The 17,375-nt window shown below is 48.9% G+C and overlaps 1 protein-coding gene across 4 annotated transcripts in view; it reads left to right on the top strand.

The window, feature by feature from the left end:
* LOC119432389 (WASH complex subunit 2) overlaps nucleotides 1-17,375 on the top strand; it is a 545,737-nt gene that overhangs the window by 177,316 nt on the left and 351,046 nt on the right. For all 4 annotated transcript variants that reach the window (XM_049658605.1, XM_049658606.1, XM_037699556.2 and 1 more), the window contains exon 10: nucleotides 1,751-1,796. In XM_049658605.1, the coding sequence (XP_049514562.1) occupies nucleotides 1,751-1,796 (46 nt within the window). The remainder of the gene's footprint in view (nucleotides 1-1,750; nucleotides 1,797-17,375) is intronic.

Genomic DNA, 17,375 nt, shown 5'->3' with positions numbered 1-17,375 from the left:
CCTCTCTCTCTGGCCGCTCACCCCTGCTGTCGAGACACGCTCGTGCGCATGCGCGTCCCTCCGCGACTGCAAGCGTGCATGTTTCCGCACTTCCTCCCTGCGTGCGAGCGATATCCGAGTCTAGCCACGAGGTGCCCCTCTTGCGATTGGCACCGTGGCGAGTTCGACAGGCAAAACAATGTGAAGCGTGAGATGGCACGCGCCGCAGTGGCTGTTTTTGGCGAGTCACGAGTGTGGATGCATATCGCCCGGTCACGAACGCAACATGTCATTTTTTTTCTGCGCTACGCCTTTTCGTGGCCAATGTTTGTTATTTCTTTATTTTTACGAACGGGGCGTTCTCCCACAGAGGAGCCTGGCAGAAAAGGCGCTCTATAGAAAGAGACAGGCAAGATGAAAATAAACTTATTTCCGTTATATCAGCCAAGTTTTGCCCGTCCAAGCTGCCACAGTGCCAATCTCAAGAGGGACACCTCGCGGCTACACTGGGATATCATGGGCGCGCCAGGAGGAAGCGCGGAAAGATGCACACTTGCAGTCGCGGAGTGACGCGCATGCGCGCAAGTGGCGGTCGCGACACCAGGGGTATCTAGATCACTATAACCAGGGGTGAGCAGCCAGAGGGAGAAGAGGGCAGTTTCACCACGCGCTCGCGTACGCCGCAATATTTTGTGGCCGAGTGTACATCCATTCTTTATACAGTATGGGTTTTATACATAATGAAAGGCACTCGACTCCATGGAAATGTGAGAAGTTATCCTCTTCTGGATGAGCTCAACTCGGCAACAGCAGTAATCCCGTTTTCAAAGTGGTCTGGATCAACTTCACGTGCCCCTTTTGGTTTTCTTCTACTACACAAATGGTTGTAGTGGCAGCGTTTGAAATCCACACTTATATTTTGCTCTACTTCAGTGTGTCGAAGGCCACATTGATTCTCTGGGAAATAAGCTGCAAGGACTGCTCAGGGATCATTGACCTTTGGAGTAGAACACACTTTTAAAACTGGGTTATTAGATATTTATTAGATATAGATAATGGTTTCTTTAAATCCTTAACTATTTCTTTATATGTGAACTGCATTGTGTCCTTTTTTTTTTGTCTCCTCTGTTTGAAATTTTTCTTCTCTTGCAAACCATGTACTAGACCTCTTCTCAGCTTCTAGCTCCAGCTTATTACAGCTGTGCAGCTTATAGAACTGCTGCTTCTGTTACACTTGTTATGTTCGGTATTGTATACATTCTCCGACAGGCAGTCTCCTTTCAGCTGTGGGGCTTCTGCCTGTAAATTCATCTGTTCATGTACGTTTCTTCTGAATAAACTGAAGAGGAAAATCGTAAGCCTTGAAAGGTTTGTGAGGCAGCAAGATGCACTTTTTGTTGTAGCTGTGACAAATGTCCGAAATGCTAGATTGGGTAAATTCACATTGCCCTTTTGAGCAACTTGAGTGTTTATTAACAATGAATCATTTAAGACTCGATTGAGCGAAGTTTTAGCAGAATGACTTATGATTCGTAGCACATCTTGTTGCCTAACTGAAGCAGTCTAATTGGCATGCTATGCATTCTTTTTAAAAACGCATCCTACAGCAAAGTGAGACAAGCACTGTGTACTTTTCAAGACCTCCAGCCACTGTCCATGCTCACTTGTTGTAGCTAAGCTGTCAGTGCAGGCTGTAAATGTTTGTTTGTATTTTTGCCCGTTCACGTGGGATTCTTGAATTTGTGGTCATAAAGATTCTTGTATGTTTCAGGGAGACCTCTTCAGGGATGTTTCGAATTCAACACCTCCAAGCACATGTGAGTTAAGATTTCAAAATGAATGAACATATCTTCGTAGTGCTAAGCCAAAAAGCGATACACGACATGACTTAGAGGCCGAATTATTAGGCACTTTAAATCCTGGTCTTCACCTAAAAACAGGCACATAAAGCCTCATTTTAACCACTATAAACCGTGCGCAAACCACGGCCTCTTTTATGCAATGAATGTGTGTGTCCTACTTGATTGCCAAGAAACTGATGTCGCATTCACTTGCGTGCCAGCCAGCCACCGCTTCATGGAACTTTGCTAGGCACACGAGAGGCTGCTTTTTTTGTCAATCTGCACACTGGAGCCAACACGCATAGGATGTTATTTCTGAAACTATGTGCAGGTAGTGTATATTTAATAGCCAAACTTTCCTGCTGCAATGGTGCATCAAAGGGAGCAAGCATGAAAAACACAAACTACCACAGGAAAGCTGCTGAACATGAAAGAAGGTGTAATGCGTGCCTAATGAATTGAACTCGACAAAGAAAAGATGCGTTGAATAATGTATGCTTGTAAATCCTTGTAAGCTAGAACCAGAGTAACACGTGATTATCATATCTAGGTTACTGACTTCAAGATTGGGCCTTTTATCACTCAGAATAAGCTTCGTAGGCTGAAAACGAGCGCTCAACATCGACAGAGGTGAATCAAGTGTTTTGGATTTTTGTTTCTTTGATGGATTCACGCACTGTGGAATTCTTGAGTCATTGCCTGTAAGAACTTGTGAAAGTTTTTGAGCAGAAAAAAAAATTCTGCCTCTTGTTTAAGACTGGCTGCATTTTTCCCAAACTCTTTCGACAGCTGCTGCCACACACGTGGGATTCATTAAAGTTGTGTTATAGTCACAACTTGTCAAGTGTTCACAATTCCTTAAGAGCTTTTTGTGTATTGCTGTGACTTTATTGTTCGCAAAGTGTTTCTCTTTTTGCTGCACGTTGAAGCACAGGAGTAAGCGCCTCCTTACAAACACTTATTTAAATAAAAATAGTGGGGGAGGGCGCATTTAGAGGCACAGCTCACTTGTTGTGAAGTTCAGATAAGCTGCCACCGGCTGCTGTGTTTGTTCAACCACAGAAGGAGAGGACGAGAAAGGGGGCCATGTAGATGGACAGTCAACAATATTTGCAAGCTACAGTATCTCAAATCCTTGCCTGTAGTGCACTAGCGTGTACACTGCCGACAAAGAATACTTTTGGATGGAGAGGTTTAAGCACGAAGGAACACGGACGAAGGCAGAAGAAGACAAGCTCTTCTCCTGCCTTCGTCTGTGTTATTTTGTGCTTAAACCAAGAATATGTTACCTTACCAACTGTCCATCCTTTTGGATATCTTTTTCTCTGCCATTGCTGTCAGGAAGATGGTGAGAGGTCCTCAAAGCTCAATTGAGGTTGACAGGGCAAGCGCTAATTGCAGGGGTGTAGTTGAGCAAGGAGGGGGGGGCTACACAAATTTCTGTGACCAGGATGCTGCCTGCCAAACTTCCCCTCCCAATCCCGTTCCCGGTCAAGTCAGTCAAGTTTGTGCCCTCTTTCCCACCCCCTTGAGAAAAAGAAAAGAAAAAGAAATTCTTGTTAAGCCACTGCTTATTTACTATGTCGCATTGTCACATACTTTTCCCTAGCAACAGAATCTGCCAATGGGGCCAGGTCCTCTGAAAAGAAATAACCAATTGTGCTTTCGAAACACAATGAGTGCCCCCCCCCCCGAATTTTTAGGTGTGAAATGCAAGAATGGGCACGCAGAACAGAAACAGGCATTTACAGGCAATAGAAAATCAGGGCTAAACCACTTAACCCATAATTCGTGCTCATACGTTAAAGGGTCCCTAAACCACCCAGCGGTCTAAATTTAGTTGTGGTGTTGCAGTTGTGCACGAGTATACAACGAACACGTAGCCGCGAGAACTTTTCGAAATGGTGCCATAATAGCGGAGTTACACGTGTTTGATGATCGAAAAAGGGCCCTACCTCGTTTCACTCTTTCCTTCGCTACGCTCCTCGTCGGCTGGTCTCTCCTCCTCGCCGAGTGCTGCTCCAAATGTCACGTGACATACATCATCACCAACGCGCTTCTGAAAACACCTCCTACTTCCGGTTAAGGCACGTCCACGCTAGCGGCAAATATACCGACGGCGAACCGGCCTCCCGTGCCCTAGAACATCTGCCGCGCACGAGAGGTGTCCAAAGTAGACGGCAGTTCGGCCGGCGCACCGCCCGCAGCACGATCAATGGGCCAATCGAGGACAGCGAAGCTGCGCGCCTCCGCCACCGGCGACGAAAACATCGGCTGCAGCTTCTGTTCCAAGAAAATTATTTTCCCCTCGATAAAGTGATGCGTAAATCGTACATTTTATGAAGAACGATATCCACTGTCAAATGTTAAACATGAACGAGAGCTCCGATACTTGTCGAGCTCAGCTGCAGTGTACGGCTACCGACGGGAGATGACCGGTTCGGCTGTGCTCGCATTGCAGCCGACGGCGCTGCTAATATAAGCGTGTTTTCTTCTTTGTGTACAATTATTACGAAGAAAAATAACAACAGTACGAAAATATTGCGGCTTGTAAGCGTCCGTAATTCATTCCGAAGCGCCGCCCATTTTAGCTTTGAAGTAAACCTAAAAAAGCTTAGCGACAATATCGGCGCCGTAGAGCGATCGGCGGCTCCGGCAATGAGGCTGCCACACAAATGGGTCCCGATCTCATCCTCTCTACTGCAAGGAAGTTTCGCTGTTCTCTGACTCTTTGAGAATTCTCTGACTTCAAACGAGGCGCAACCCATGTCACCCTGGACTGCCTTATTTGTGGTTTTGCGGTGGGCTCTCAAAGCCAACGAGCCCACGGATCTTTGGTTAACGTCCAGCCCCGACAAGATATCTGATTTGAAGCATAAAACGGCATTTGCAAACGTTAGCACTGGTACCATTATTCCTTTCCCGATTCCACGCATCACCTCATACTTATTGTGGCACCAGAGTGCACTGTGTCTCATTATTGCTGCATTCCGTTCCCCCTTTATTTTCAGATTATCATGCTTGAGGAAGTATTTCCTTCATTTATGTATACGCCAAGGTATTTATATAGTACTTGACTATGGGGATGACTTGCTGTTTGTCACCTTTTTTACTTGGGAGCCGGAGAGTTGCGTACATGCGCTACTCTCGATGGAGGAGAGACACGACTGGCAGCACAGCAAACCAGGATTTAGTATGGATAAGAACGGTAAAAGCGCAAGGCATACAAAACTCAAACCATAATTGAATAAAAATCTCCACTCGAACTTAAACACCAAACTCAGAATAAATACAAACTACTGAAGAAGAACTATCTCATTTCCGGAGCCTAGCTCTGCCTTATAAGTCTCTAGGTCAGCCCTTGCCTTGACTCGCTAAAGTCTGGCCACCCTACATTCGGCCTAACTGCGTCGCAATCATGGAGGAAGAAAGTGCGGGCTCTTACGGACCGTCGGTTTGGAGTTCTTGTTGTTGAGTCCCCGACGTGTTCGTCCGGCGCGTTGCGGGTGCCGTAAGTGCCTTACGTCGATCGGCATGGCGGCCCGGTGTCACAGTGATTATCGGTTGAACGGGCTTGGCCGAGAAAGAGGGATTCTTGAGAAGAAGACCGGAACCACCGTGAGCTGCAGCAGCCGGTCCCAGGAGCTTCGCCCGGAAGTCTCCGAGGACTACAGCTACGCCTGGGCCTTGCCAGCGTCACGAGCTTCGTGGCCGGGTCCTTCGCTCTCCCGTCGTCAGAGCATGGCTGACGAAGCGACCTTCCAGCTCAAGAGCCACGTCAATAATGCTGCTTCGCCTCGCTTCTGCCTCGACCACACCTCGGTTCGCGTGCCTCGAGCGCTCGCGCCGTTCGCAACGCTCCGCGATCTTCGTCGTCATCTTTTTCGTATTCCGCCGACGTCCGACTCGTGACACTGTTGAATTGACGCCACGTAATTACTCGTTTCTTCATCAGAGATAATTCCCAATTTCTCTGTGCTAAACTTAGGGCCTAGTTTTATTGTTCCATTGCCACATATATTTGCAAGTATCTGTAAAGCTCTTGCATTGTCTGCTAGTAGCACTGTGTCGTCCGCATAATCAGTCCGGGGACCTTCTGTTGCACCATTTGCCCATTATGCATTTAGGATAAATCAAACTCTAATGTTTTCCAGTCATCTTTCTTATGCTCTTAAATAAGCGTGAACAACATTTGAGACAGCATTTTTGGTTAGCAGTGCGACGATCTACATGGAAACGAGAGAGAAGTGATAGGAAAGAGCGCTGACTTACAACAATTTTATTGCGCACATAACCAAGGTTTAAATACCACGGTAAAGGTTAAAGGTTAGCCAAGGTTAAATACCACAAAAGGTGTCCTGAACATGTGCCACCTTTCTGTTCTTTCTATTGTGCCTTAGCGTGTTATTTAAACCTTGGTTATGTGCGCAATAATATTGTTGTAAGTCAGCGCTCTTTCCTATCCCTTCTCTCTCGTTTCCATGTAAATCGTCGCGCTGCTAACCAAAAATGCAACTTTACCAACACGCCCGTTCAGCCACCCTTGCGAATTTGAGACAGAGGATGTCCTTGCTTCAGTCCTTGGTGAATTTCCACTTTGGCCTCCCCATACAACTTGTACTCTGTTATCTCTTTATATCTCCTTTAGCAGCTCCCTGAAATCATCATCTATATCTTCGTGCTTGAGAATAGCTCATAACAATTCCCTGTATACAGTTAAACCTGCTTATAACGAACCTCCATATAACGAATTCCTGGATATAACGAAGTTTTTATATTCCCCGCCATTACTCCATAGAAGCACATGTATTTGAGACCTCTACGTAACGAAGTGGCAGCATGAGACCCCCTCGATATAACGAATTTCCCCCTCCGACAACCTAGAGATTTCGCCTCAAATATTGTCATTTTTGCGTGAGCGGCAACCGGAAGCACCTTGTCCGCCGCGACGGAATGCAAAGCGAGCGCATGTGTGCGAGGCAGGCCTGCATCCCTCGACCCGGCGATCTTGCTGCCGCGGGCGTGACCTTTCCCCCTCCCTTCATTCAAACCTGATCCTGCCGCTTGCTGCAGCTGGCCTAGCCCGCCAAGCCGGCACTCTCTCCTTTTCCAGTGGATGTTGCTGACATGCTGGTACACGCTGTGACACATCACACTGGATGAGTGCGGACACGCGCTGGCAAATGCTGGCGGCGTGTAGAAGCGCCGCTGGAGAAGCGAGCGAAGTGACCTTCGTGCTGTTGTCTATCACTTCAACGCAAACTGAGCGCCGAGAACACACAGCATGCACAAAGCTACGAGCCGCCGACGCACTTACACTGCTAGACTCTGCCCCAACGCAGATCGCTTTCAAGATACGGCTCGCGCGACCGCGCGCCGCTGCGCAGTACGCAGTTGATGCCAGAGTACAGTACAACGCCGCCCCGCTATCCCTCCCCCCTCGCTCGCTCGCTGGTGCCTCGAGCGCAATGGAAGAGGGTGCGCTTCCTCCCTGCTTTTCTTGCGCGCGCGAGATTTGACGCGGTCGTCGGCTCCCCTCGCACGTTTCCACTCGCACATACAGCATACGGCGCGGCGACTGCGTTATCGCCCTTGGAGTTTATACGGGATATCTATAAACCTTCATGTAATGTCCCTAACGGGACCCTTAAGGTATAATAAAATAAAATAAATAAATAAATAAATAAAACCAATTTTAGGACCACCACGTGTCATAGACACCATCTTTATGTAGCAAATACGGATCTCAAGGGCCATACTTTTTTCTGGTGGAAACCGAAAAGACGTCATAGTTGTTGCCCCCGGCACTTTGGGCGGCCAATGCCATCGTCAAGCCACCAAGCCAAGCGACACGAAAAGTCAAAATGGCCGCTCGGGCCGGCGCGGGGTGGCAGTTCGCAACGTAAGATGCGGGAACGGCCCGCAGTTGCGACGCAACAGCGGGGTTACCAATGTATTGGGTTCTATGGGAGCTGTGCCGGGACCGGCCGAAAACAAACAGCCGGGAAAACGCAGCCCCCGGGAACGTAACAGCGGGGTTCTACTGTTACACTATACGACGCTACGCCATCGTGACGCTCGCTCTTCGTTTCCGATGCCTCGCGCTTGTGCGAAACGACACGCGTCCACGCATCCGGTACCTGGTGTGACATTCCAAGGATGAGTGCTTCAACGAAAACGGAAAACGGGTGCGCGTTACATTTGAGGGCGCGCTAGAATCGAGTAAATACGGTAAGCGCTTCTTTTTCGAATTTTCGTGCCGAACCTGCATATAACGAAATCCTCTTTATAACGAAGTTTTTCGGGAATTTGTCAATTTCGTTATATCCAGGTTTACCTGTATATGTCATAGGCTCCCTTCATATCTATAGAAATGAAGTTCTATTCTGAGTCTGTCCATACACGCTGCGCCACCAGTGCCTGCAAATGCTTAGAATTATTCCCTCGCCTGCTGCACAATCAGTGGTACATACTTAGAGACCCAAGTAATTTAGGTCATAGCGCTGAATTGACACGGACAAGAAAGGTGACAGGATGTGTGCTAACTTCCAGTGGATATCCGATTTAGATCCAAACGTCCACGTCCGGGAAACAATATACATGGTACGAACAGGGGTCTTTGTTCTTGGGTCGTAACAGAACGTCCGCACAGTTTGATATGGTGGACATCCAGTGGATGTTTGCTTATGGATTTACCAGCGGCGTACGTCCCGCAGATGTCTGCCCTGGGATGTCTTGTAACGTCCATTGATTTATGCCCTGGACGCGCCCCTACATAAGGAAGGACACGGAGTTGTAGGTGATGGTGACATCACAGTTGAGGTGTTAATGTCGTCATTTTATCGTCATTTTATTTTCCTTCATAAAAACATGTTTACAACACCGTAATTAAGTTACAAGTAAATGAATAGAGAAGGCTAGATTGCATTACTCAATGTAGGTACATTAGAATTTATTTCTTTGTGTTAAGGTCACTTCGAGACGCATTTATAATTTCTCTTCTTGTTAAAGTTAACATATACTCTTGCTGGCTTGTTCTGTGATTAATTTTTACTGGTTCTTATGGGCTTGTGTTTAACGTGTTCAGGCTCAGGTTATCTTTTGCTGTGCCAAATGTTTTTATGCACACAAATGATGTGTTCTTACAGTATGCTTTTTAATAAATATCTGGTGTTTCTGCTGTTTATTTAGCAAGATTTGTTAAAAGGCTTATATGCATCATTTGGTTTCACATTGATGCAGCTTAATATCTACATTATTATGACCATTTGAGCTAATACACAGTGCCATTTATTATCCATATTTTGGCTTATTCGGTGTATTTGGTAGCTTTATATTGTGACACAAGGATGAAAGTAACAGTAAAATCTATTTATAGGTGATATTACAAGAGACAGGCAGCGCAGGCAAGTCGCTAACGTTGTTGTCTTCCGACACCAGCTTGTGCCCTTCTTCTTCCACCTTCTTCCCAGCGTTGTAACATAAGCCCTCCGGCGTAGAAGCACCGTCCCGGTGCGTCTTATGTAGACGAAGACTGGTAGCGTTTGAGGCGGGCAACATGCACGACGTCACGGGGAGGTTGCGCAGAGCAAGCGGGAGTCGTGACCGGGGAGATTTCGTATGTTACAGCTGCCACCTGGCGGAGGACCCGGTAAGGACCAGCGTAGCGCGACATTAGCTTTTCTGATAGGCCAACACAACCATAGAAGGACAAGGTCCCTGGGAAGGAAATTAGCGTCACGGTGGCGACCGTCATATGTGCTCTTCTGCTTGCTCTGGGAAATAGAAAGGCGACGATGAGCAATTTGACGTGCCTGTTCGGCTGTGGCAATGACGTCTCGGGCGTATTCCGACGTAGAATCCTGAGCGATGGGCAATACGGGGTCGCGGCCGTACAATAGATAAAACGGTGAGTAACCGGCTGTGTCGTGACGCGACGAATTGTACGCGAATGTGACGAAGGGGAGAGCATTGTCCCAGTCACGGTGGTCATCGGAAACATACATTGATAGCATGTCGGTGATGGTGCGATTAAGGCGCTCAGTCAAGCCGTTCATCTGTGGATGGTAGGCAGTAGTGAGCTTGTGCTTGATGGCGCAGGAATGCAGTGGGTCGTCCACAACTCGGGAGAGGAAATACCGGCCGCGGTCTGTAAGGAGTTGACGAGGAGCGCCGTGACGAAGGATGATGTTGTGCAAAAGAAACTCAGCGACGTCAGTCGCGCAGAATGTCGGGAAGAGTTTGGTGATCGCGTACCGAGTGGCATAGTCGGTAGCGACAGCAATCCACTTGTTGCCGGAAGCAGATATAGGGAAAGGTCCAAGCAGATCTAACCCAACGCGGAAGAACGGTTCGGATGGCACGTCGATAGGTTGAAGGCGACTAGCAGGGAGTAGAGGTGGCTTTTTCCGGCGCTGACATAGCTCGCAAGAAGCGACGTAGCGGTTCACGGAGCGGTATAGACCGGGCCAAAAGAATCGGCGTCGTACACGATCGTACGTGCGAGAGACGCCAAGGTGACCAGCCGTGGGTACATGGTGTAACTGAGAGAGAATGGTGGCACGCAGATGGTGGGGAACGACAAACAGCAGCTTGGGACCACTAGGGTGCATGCTGCGCTGATACAACATGCCGTCCTGGATGAGAAACAGTCGAAGGGAGGGGTCGGATGGCGCAGATGCGAGCTTGTCTATTACGTCACGTATGTGGCGAGGTCAGCGAATGCAGAGAGCGAGGGAACAGGAGCAGGAGCGTCGGTCGCACAAATATCCGGAGGATCGACAGGATGACGTGACAGACAGTCGGCATCTTGGTGTAAACGACCCGACTTAGGCCACGGTGTACGGGTACTCCTGAAGTCGCAATGCCCAGCGACCAAGGCGGCCTGTAGGGTCCTTCAGGGAAGAGAGCCAGCACAGCGCGTGGTGGTCTGTAGTGACTGTAAATGGCCGACCGTATAAGTATGGACGAAATTTCGCGACGGCCCAGACAAGTGCAAGGCACTCTCGCTCGGTGATAGAATAGTTGCATTCAGCAGCAGAAAGCAAACCACTTGCTTATGCAATCACACGGTCATTCCCTCGCTGACGCTGAGACAAAATGGCACCGATTCCATGACCACTGGCGTCAGTGCGGACTTCTGTAGGCGCAGACGGGTCGAAGTGCGCCAAAATAGGTGGAGATGTCAACGGGGAGATGAGCTTCGAGAAGGCGGTCGCTTGCTCAGGGCCCCAGGAAAAGGAAGCATCAGCTTTCAGAAGCGAAGTAAGAGGTCGGGCGACTTCCGCAAAGTTTTGAACAAAGCTGCGGAAGTAAGATCGCAGGCCCACAAAGCTCCGTACATCCTTGGCGCTGGTCGGTACGGGAAAATTCTGTACAGCCCGCACTTTATCTGGGTCTGGGCGCACACCAGATGAGTCAACAAGATGGCCAAGGATAGTGATTTGGCGGTGACCAAAGTGACACTAAAGTGCGAGACACACGGTGCGATTTTGCGTGCGATCCGTCGTACGACGCGTCGGAGTCCGACTTGCCGCATACGACGATTCGGGACACATGGTACGAATGACGTGCGATGCGTAGCTCCGCCCACAACCGGCGGCCCTGCATGGACGCTCGGAATACTGCGGAACTTCGCAAAGTGAAAACAAACGTATTTGCACAGTTCTCTAGTTTCGCACAAACGATCACAATAAAAAGGCGTCTGTGCGAGCAGCGTAGACGTGTTTCCGCAAGGCCGCGTCCGCAGTGTGGGCTCCGTCGACAGCCGCCGATGGCTAGGAGCTGCCAGGCCTAGCTCGCTGGGCCGTCGAATCCGAGACCGGTGTCGCTTGCGACACGACCGCTTGTAGCTCGTAATAAACCTCCTATGTCGGTCAGCACAACGTGCACACAGTTATGTCGCGCTTAAATTGCGATACATTTGATTTTATCGGCGCGGACGAAAGCGAACGATCAATTTAGGCGAGCTTGCGATCGCTGGGAGACAGTATATAGGCCTAGCTCGCTGGCCGTCGGATCCGGGGTCGACAGCCCTTGCGATCCGTCCGCAGCTTGTTATAAAGCGCCCATATTCGTCAACACAATCAACGTCTGAACATTTATGTCGCTCATAAGTGGCAATACAATTAGTTTTCCCGACGCCGTTGGTAGTGATGAGAAAACATGCCAGTCAGCTGAGCCGCTTCGCATAGACGACTGTTGCGGTGTCTGCGCTGACTGCTTCCGAATCGATACCACGTCAAAGATTTACTACTTAGCGCAACGTTTTATAACATGCACAACTTTTAGTTCACTTAATTCTATATGTTATTTCGTGTCAGAAACAAAGTGTACCCGATTTTTGTGATGTCTTTAGCGGCAAAGAGGCCAGCGCCTCGACCAGGGAGAAAAAAAAAACAGCACCGGGACGATCGGAGCGCTTGCTCGCCGGCGCTGCCCGCCGGCTTTACCACGTCACCATGACGTACACGCTGGCGGCGCTGTCATTGGCCGCGGCCGTCCGACCGATCGCACAGTCGTACGACTATATCCAGCAGATTGGTCGCATGCGGCGGCGGCGGTCCGCCGCCGCCTGCAGGACAATTTGTTGAAAACTTGAGTGCGGCGGCCGATGCGCCGCGTCGTACGACGAATTGCACGCAAAATCGCATCGTGTGTCTCTCCCTTTAGACGAATTAAGCTGGAGGCCAGCATTTCGAAATACAGAAAGAACTAATGAAAGGCGCTCGAGGTGTGTGGCAAACGTAGGAGCGAAAACGATGACGTCATCTAGGTAACAAAGACAGATGGACCACTTGAGTCCATGCAGAAGTGCGTCCATCATACGTTCGAACGTGGCTGGGGCGTTACACAAGCCGAAAGGCATGACTGTGAACTGGTATAGGCTATCCGGTGTTACAAACGCTGTCTTCTCGCGGTCCATGTCGTCTACAGCAACTCGCCAGTAGCCGGACCGAAGGTCGATGGAAGAAAAATATTTCGCACCGTGAAGGCAGTCCAGCGCGTCATCGATGCGAGGGAGAGGATAAACATCTTTTTTTGTGATATTGTTCAAGTGCCGGTAGTCCATGCAGAAGCGCCAGGTGTTGTCCTTCTTTTTAACTAGGACTACAGGGGACGTCCACGGGCTTGAAGACGGTTCAATTATTCCCCGAGAAAGCATCTTTTCGACTTCCGTTTGAATAACTTGTCGCTCATGCAAGGACACCCGATATGGTCTCCGGTGAATCGGATGGGCGTCGCCAGTGTCAATGATGTGTTTCGCAATGGATGTCTGACCTAAAGGGCGACCATCCAAGTCAAAAATGTCGCTGAATGAGGCGAGCAAACGACGTAACTGGTCGGCGTGCTGAGGCGCGAGATCAGGAGAAATCATGTTGGAGACGTCGGGTAAGGTAGTTGGTGAAGAAGGCGATGAAGCACCTTGAGACGACGTTTCAGTCGTCAAGGCCGAGAGGTGGTAGTCTTCGCAAGATGACAGCGTGCCTAAAGCAATGTCTTGCGGTAGAACTTGGCTGTATGGTCCGAAGTTCAGAATAGGCAGGCACGTAGAATTGTTCGTAACATTGACGACAGTGTGAGGAAGCGCAATGTTATGGGCCAGGGGGACGTCCGAAATAGGAGAGACGATGTAATCGCCGTCAGGCACTGGTGGGTGGGGAGGGTGGGGACGGCATTCGCTCGTCCACCTTGCGGCAAAGCGCAAGAACGTCCTGAATATACGTCACGTATGACTCAGTTGACGTCTGGGCGCGAGTTCCAAGTTCCCTCTTCGCGGCTCGTTGTCGCCCAACTGTCCTCCCGAAAAGGTCGCAGAGCTTTTTCTTACATTGCTCCCAACTCGTTAGCTCCTCTTCGTGTGTCTGAAACCAGACCCTTGCCGTGCCGTTCAAGTAGTAGATCAGATTGGCTAACATAACGGTCTGGTCCCACCTGTTACTTTCGCTGACACGCTCGTACAGCCGGAGCCAATCTTCAACATCCAGGTTGTCGGTCCCCATAAACGTGCCAGGGTCGCGGGGCTGAGCCAAGATGACGGTTGGCATGGTGGGCGCCGTTGTGGTCGCCGTTGTAGCCGCTTCGTCAGTCGGCATGGTGGTAACGGCCAGGCTACGTCCGCTTCGGAGCTCCGTCTCGCATGAGATGTACCCAGCACCTCCACCAAAATGTGACACAAGGATGAAAGTAACAGTAAAATCTATTTACAGGTGATATTACAAGAGACAGGCAGCGCAGGCAAGTCTCTAACGTTGTTGTCTTCCGACACCAGCTCGTGCCCTTCTTCTTCCACCTTGTTCCCAGCGTTGTAACAATATGTATAAATTTCTGATGCCTGTGTAGCAATGCATTTAATACGTCGAACGTACATGTTGCAACATACGCTTCTGCTGTGGATGTTGTCACCTATGCAACCTGTACCAGTAATACGGTCCCAAGTTGCATTTGGGGCACTCACTTGAGGACGCAATTGCACAGTAAAGCAAGTTCAGCATGGTGCAAATGGATGGTACATTGGTTATCAAGTAAAATACAGCTTCCAAAGCATTGAAAAAGCCAAAGTATAAGCAAGGTGACGCACCAACAAAATCTAACAAGTAAATACCGGATCTATCACGAATGTCCTTTGGATATGTTATGGACGTTTCTGTAATCAATGTCTACATTTAAAATCTCACATATGTTCCCTAGATGTGCATGTACAGATTGTTTCATCCACCGGACATTGTTCGGATATTTTGTTAAAAAAACTTCCTTTTTTTAACGTCGTACGGATGTCTGAATGTCCAAATAAGGTGTATCCAGGATGTCCAGTGGCCTTTTATTTTGCACGGGACAGCCCCTCGTACATCAGCCATATGTCGTCTGTATTTGGAGGGATATCTGGTGGAAGTCCAAATGTCCGGCACTAAATATTCATCGGATGTATTGTGGATTATTTGTGGTCTATTGGGTATCAATTGATTTTATTGGAAAAGGCCATGGTACTTATTTTGAGAAAATGAATACAAAGTAGAAATCATCGCGCATGCAAGCCAGGAAAATGCGCTGAAAAAGCTAAGGGCATGTGCAAGTGCATTCGTGAAAGTAGAAAGAAGGTGGCTGTGCTTTACATGCAAATGCGTGTCACATGGTTTAAAGAAAATGGCCCATAAGTGGATGTTGTATTTTCAACTCCACAAAAACTATCAAGGCTACTGATCCATTTGGAAAGACTCGCCAAGGATGTGTGAAGAAACACCAGTGGCTTTTTGTGCCCTGCGCCGCAAGGTGCCATTTATCGCTTCCCATTCTCGTGCGGCAAAGTGTACATCGGGCAGACCGGTAGATGCCTCAATGACAGTAAGAGAGCAAAGGCAAAATTTGAACTGCTATCGAGAAGGGCAGTGCATTGTGACAATTGTGGGTGTGAGCCACTAAGGATTGCTCTGTCATGTATAGACCTTTTCATCGGGCGAGGAGGAAAGGGTGCGTGACGAGCCTTTCCTCCTCTCTAGCTTGTGCGAGCCGGCGCGGCTTGAATGTGTTGCCGGTCGCGCGCGGTGTATTAGCTAGTTCTGTTTTAGTGGAGGTGTTTTAGCTTGTTCTGAGTGCAATTTACAGGATGTCAGCTCTTACGAGGTTGTGGAACTGTGTAGCGTTTAGGTGCAACAGTAGCTACAGTATCTGGAAATTTCTCTTGGATGTGCAAAAATGTGACGTGCGTTAACCGTGGTGTGTGTATGTGTTGTGAACTATGTTGGATGTATCGGTTTTCACTCGATGAAGAGTTGTCGTAAAACATTTCCATCAGCCACCGGCATCGTTCTCACACATTTTAAGTCTAGTAGACTTCAAATCACTACGTCTACGTTAGCCTCCGTCAAGAGGCCGAAGGCTTTGCTCAACACAGTGAGCACTGCGGTTGGCAAGCCAACATGATGCACACAATTGCTTCGTGCTTAGATCGGCATTGCCTTTTTTGACCTGTAAGGCACAATATACCCAGGGGATTGCATAAAGAGAATCCACCAGCTATTTGTAAGGACACAATTTCCACAAGGCGGGTGAATGTGCCGTAGATGACTGAACTTATGAGACTGAAAAAAAAAACAAACAGAGTTCATATGTCCTCCTTTTGTGGCAAAATAAAAGAACACAGAACGCGCATGGTCGTGCCTAGCGCACTGCACGGGCCTGGGCCGGCCCGAAAGCCCGGGCCCGGCCCGGCCCGCGGGCCGCGCCGGGCCATCCGAAGCGTTTGTCGGCGGGCTTGGGCCGGGCCCGGGCTTAAAGCCGCGTTAAAGCCCGGGCCCGGGCCGAGCTCGGGCTTGAGGCCGCGGGCTCGGGCCGGGCTCGGGCTTGAAGCCACGGGCCCGGGCCAGACTCGGGCCCGCTCATTGAAGGGCCTAATTAGGCCTTCGAACACACGCGACCGTTATGCATTGCATGTTTCAATGCATTCTGTGCCAAGCTGAAGTGACACGTGCAAGATGACTGTCATCATCATCATCAGCCTATATTTATGTCCACTGCAGGACGAAGGCCTCTCCCTGCGATCTCCAATTAACCCTGTCTTGCGCTAGCTGATTCCAATTTGCGCCTGCGAATTTCCTAACTTCATCACCCCACCTAGTTTTCTGCCGTCCTGGACTGCGTTTCCCTTCTCTTGGTATCCATTCTGTAGCTCTAATGGTCCATCGGTTATCCATCCTACGCATTACATGGCCTGCCCAGCTCCATTTTTCCGCTTAATGTCAACTAGAATATCGGTTATCCCCGTTTGTTCTCAGATCCACACCGCTCTCTTGACTGTATATCTTATCAGATGACTATATCTTATCAAAGAAAATAGTAAGACAGATGGAGTTCTCATTGTTAACAGCGGAGGTGTTTCAGCCGGGTCTAATAGGGAGTTTTACAATAGGGGCCCCAAACGTTTTGGTGCCCCAAAGAAATAGCGTCGACACCAATGCGCATGCGCGAGACGCTAACTGCGTTTGGGTTTTGCGTTGGGCACGCTATTTCACCGATTTAGCGGGAGCCCCAAAAGCTTTGCGTCAACAAACAAGGTGGCGCCAACATGGCGTCAACAAACATGGCTGCACCTATCGAAGCGACGGCTCTCCAAGTACCAAACTCGGCTTGATTCTTGGTAACGCGTGAAGTTCGTAAGCTAGGAGAAGTGACTGCGGTTATCCCTTTCTCTCAACTAACGTGTGTAACGAAGATTGATTCATTAGACGCCGTTGATTCCTAATTCGATTGTCGATTTCATCGCTCGTAGGCCTAACGTGGATTAGCTTGGCTGGTGAAGGCACGTCAAGTTGGTTAATCAAAATTAGGCGCAACAAATCACTTGCTGCTAATAGAATAACCTCTCAATTGTAATTAAACGCAAAACCACGAAAGTCAAAATTACTCTTCCTATCATAAAATGCTATAGTTTATTTTAATATTTATAATAGTTTTTCTTTGACACCGTAGTGGCGCTGCAAGCGCAAGACACTATTCGCAAACGCAAAGCCCTATTCTAAAACTCTTCACTCTTGCATGCCCCAACGCTAACACCCGCAA

Source organism: Dermacentor silvarum, chromosome 11 (genome assembly GCF_013339745.2).
Source record: "Dermacentor silvarum isolate Dsil-2018 chromosome 11, BIME_Dsil_1.4, whole genome shotgun sequence".
Lineage (NCBI taxonomy): Eukaryota > Metazoa > Arthropoda > Arachnida > Ixodida > Ixodidae > Dermacentor > Dermacentor silvarum.
This window is presented reverse-complemented; position numbering and strand designations above follow the sequence as displayed.